Source organism: Eurypyga helias, unplaced genomic scaffold, assembly GCF_000690775.1.
Source record: "Eurypyga helias isolate BGI_N326 unplaced genomic scaffold, ASM69077v1 scaffold22635, whole genome shotgun sequence".
In the NCBI taxonomy this organism is placed as follows: Eukaryota; Metazoa; Chordata; class Aves; order Eurypygiformes; family Eurypygidae; genus Eurypyga; species Eurypyga helias.
In genome coordinates this window covers 34,904-36,135 of record NW_010253676.1, presented here as the reverse complement: position 1 = coordinate 36,135, position 1,232 = coordinate 34,904, and the positions used below count along the sequence as shown (strand labels likewise).

The 1,232-nt window shown below is 54.6% G+C and overlaps 1 protein-coding gene across 1 annotated transcript in view; it reads left to right on the top strand.

The window, feature by feature from the left end:
* Positions 1–1,232, top strand: part of SYNPO2L (synaptopodin 2-like) — a 21,862-nt gene that overhangs the window by 19,359 nt on the left and 1,271 nt on the right. Inside the window, exon 4 of the mRNA XM_010152747.1 lies at positions 174–1,232. This exon is cut by the window's right edge and continues 1,271 nt beyond it. Coding sequence (XP_010151049.1) covers positions 174–1,232 — 1,059 coding nt within the window. The remainder of the gene's footprint in view (positions 1–173) is intronic.

The window sequence follows — 1,232 nt, the reverse complement described above, 5'->3', positions numbered from 1 at the left end:
ATCAGCGATTCCTAAAGATGCTACCAGCAAAGGTAGGAAAGAAAAGGAAGGGCAGGGGGTGACAGTGTGTTTCCTTGTGTGGGCACGAGAATACCTATAGCCACATCACTGGCCATCTTTGCCCACCCAGCCTCCTGCTGAGCTCTAAGCTTGCCTCTTTTTGTCTTTTGCAGAGCTCCACCGCCACGAAAGCATCCAAGAGAAGAACGTGAAAGAAGCCAAAACCAAGTGCAGAACCATTGCGTCCCTGCTGACAGACGCACCCAACCCCCACTCCAAGGGGGTGCTGATGTTCAAGAAGCGCAGGCAGAGGGCTAAGAAGTATACATTGGTAAGCTTTGGGAGTGTTGACGAAGACCGCTCCTACGAGGAGGAAGACGGTGTTTTTCCAACTAGTGAGTCTGAATTTGATGAGGAAGGTTTCTCTGATGCCCGAAGCCTAACTAATCACTCAGACTGGGACAGCACTTATCTAGACATTGAAAAGTCCAAGTCTGACTCTGAACAGAAGGAAGAGAAGCAAAAAGGTTTGAGTGAGGCCTCAGGTAAAGGAGCACGGTTATTTGAGCAGCAGAGGGAACGGGCTGGGAAGTACACAGTTGAGAAAGTCCCGGTGCAGAAGAGCCCCCAGCTTGCCCCAGCTGCCCAGCCACAGCAAGGCACCGTGAACGGAGATATGCCTGTGCCACAGAAGGCCGACAGCATGCCCCTCAGTATCCACCTGGAAGGCATGCAAGTGCCCAGCAAGCAGCCAGCCACCCTCCCCACTCAGCTTCTGGCTCCCCCTAGCCCCACTTTCTTCCTGCCTCCCCCAAGCACCCCCGATCCCTTCTCTGCAAGCACAACAAGCATGTTCAACAGGTCTGCACGGCCCTTTACTCCTGGCTTTTCTGGCCAGCGCCCAGCAACATCCTCTGTCACCTTCAGGCCATCTGCACCCAAAAAAAATAGCGAAAGTCTGGGTGGGCAAAGCACGGTGGTTGCCCCTTTCTCACCTCTGGCTCCAGGAACACCTGCCAATGCACCAATGCCAACACACCGCGGTCCAGTCAGCTCCTCCACCTCTCTCTATATTCCTGCACCAGGAAGGCCAACGCCACCACTGGAGTCACAACCAAGTGGGGGAGGAAGCGCTCCAGAAACTAAGCCTTCTGCCAACACTGCCCGGACATCCACCACCTCTATCTTTCTATCTGCTCCCTCAAAGCCAGGAGGGGAGGTGGCCTCCGCAA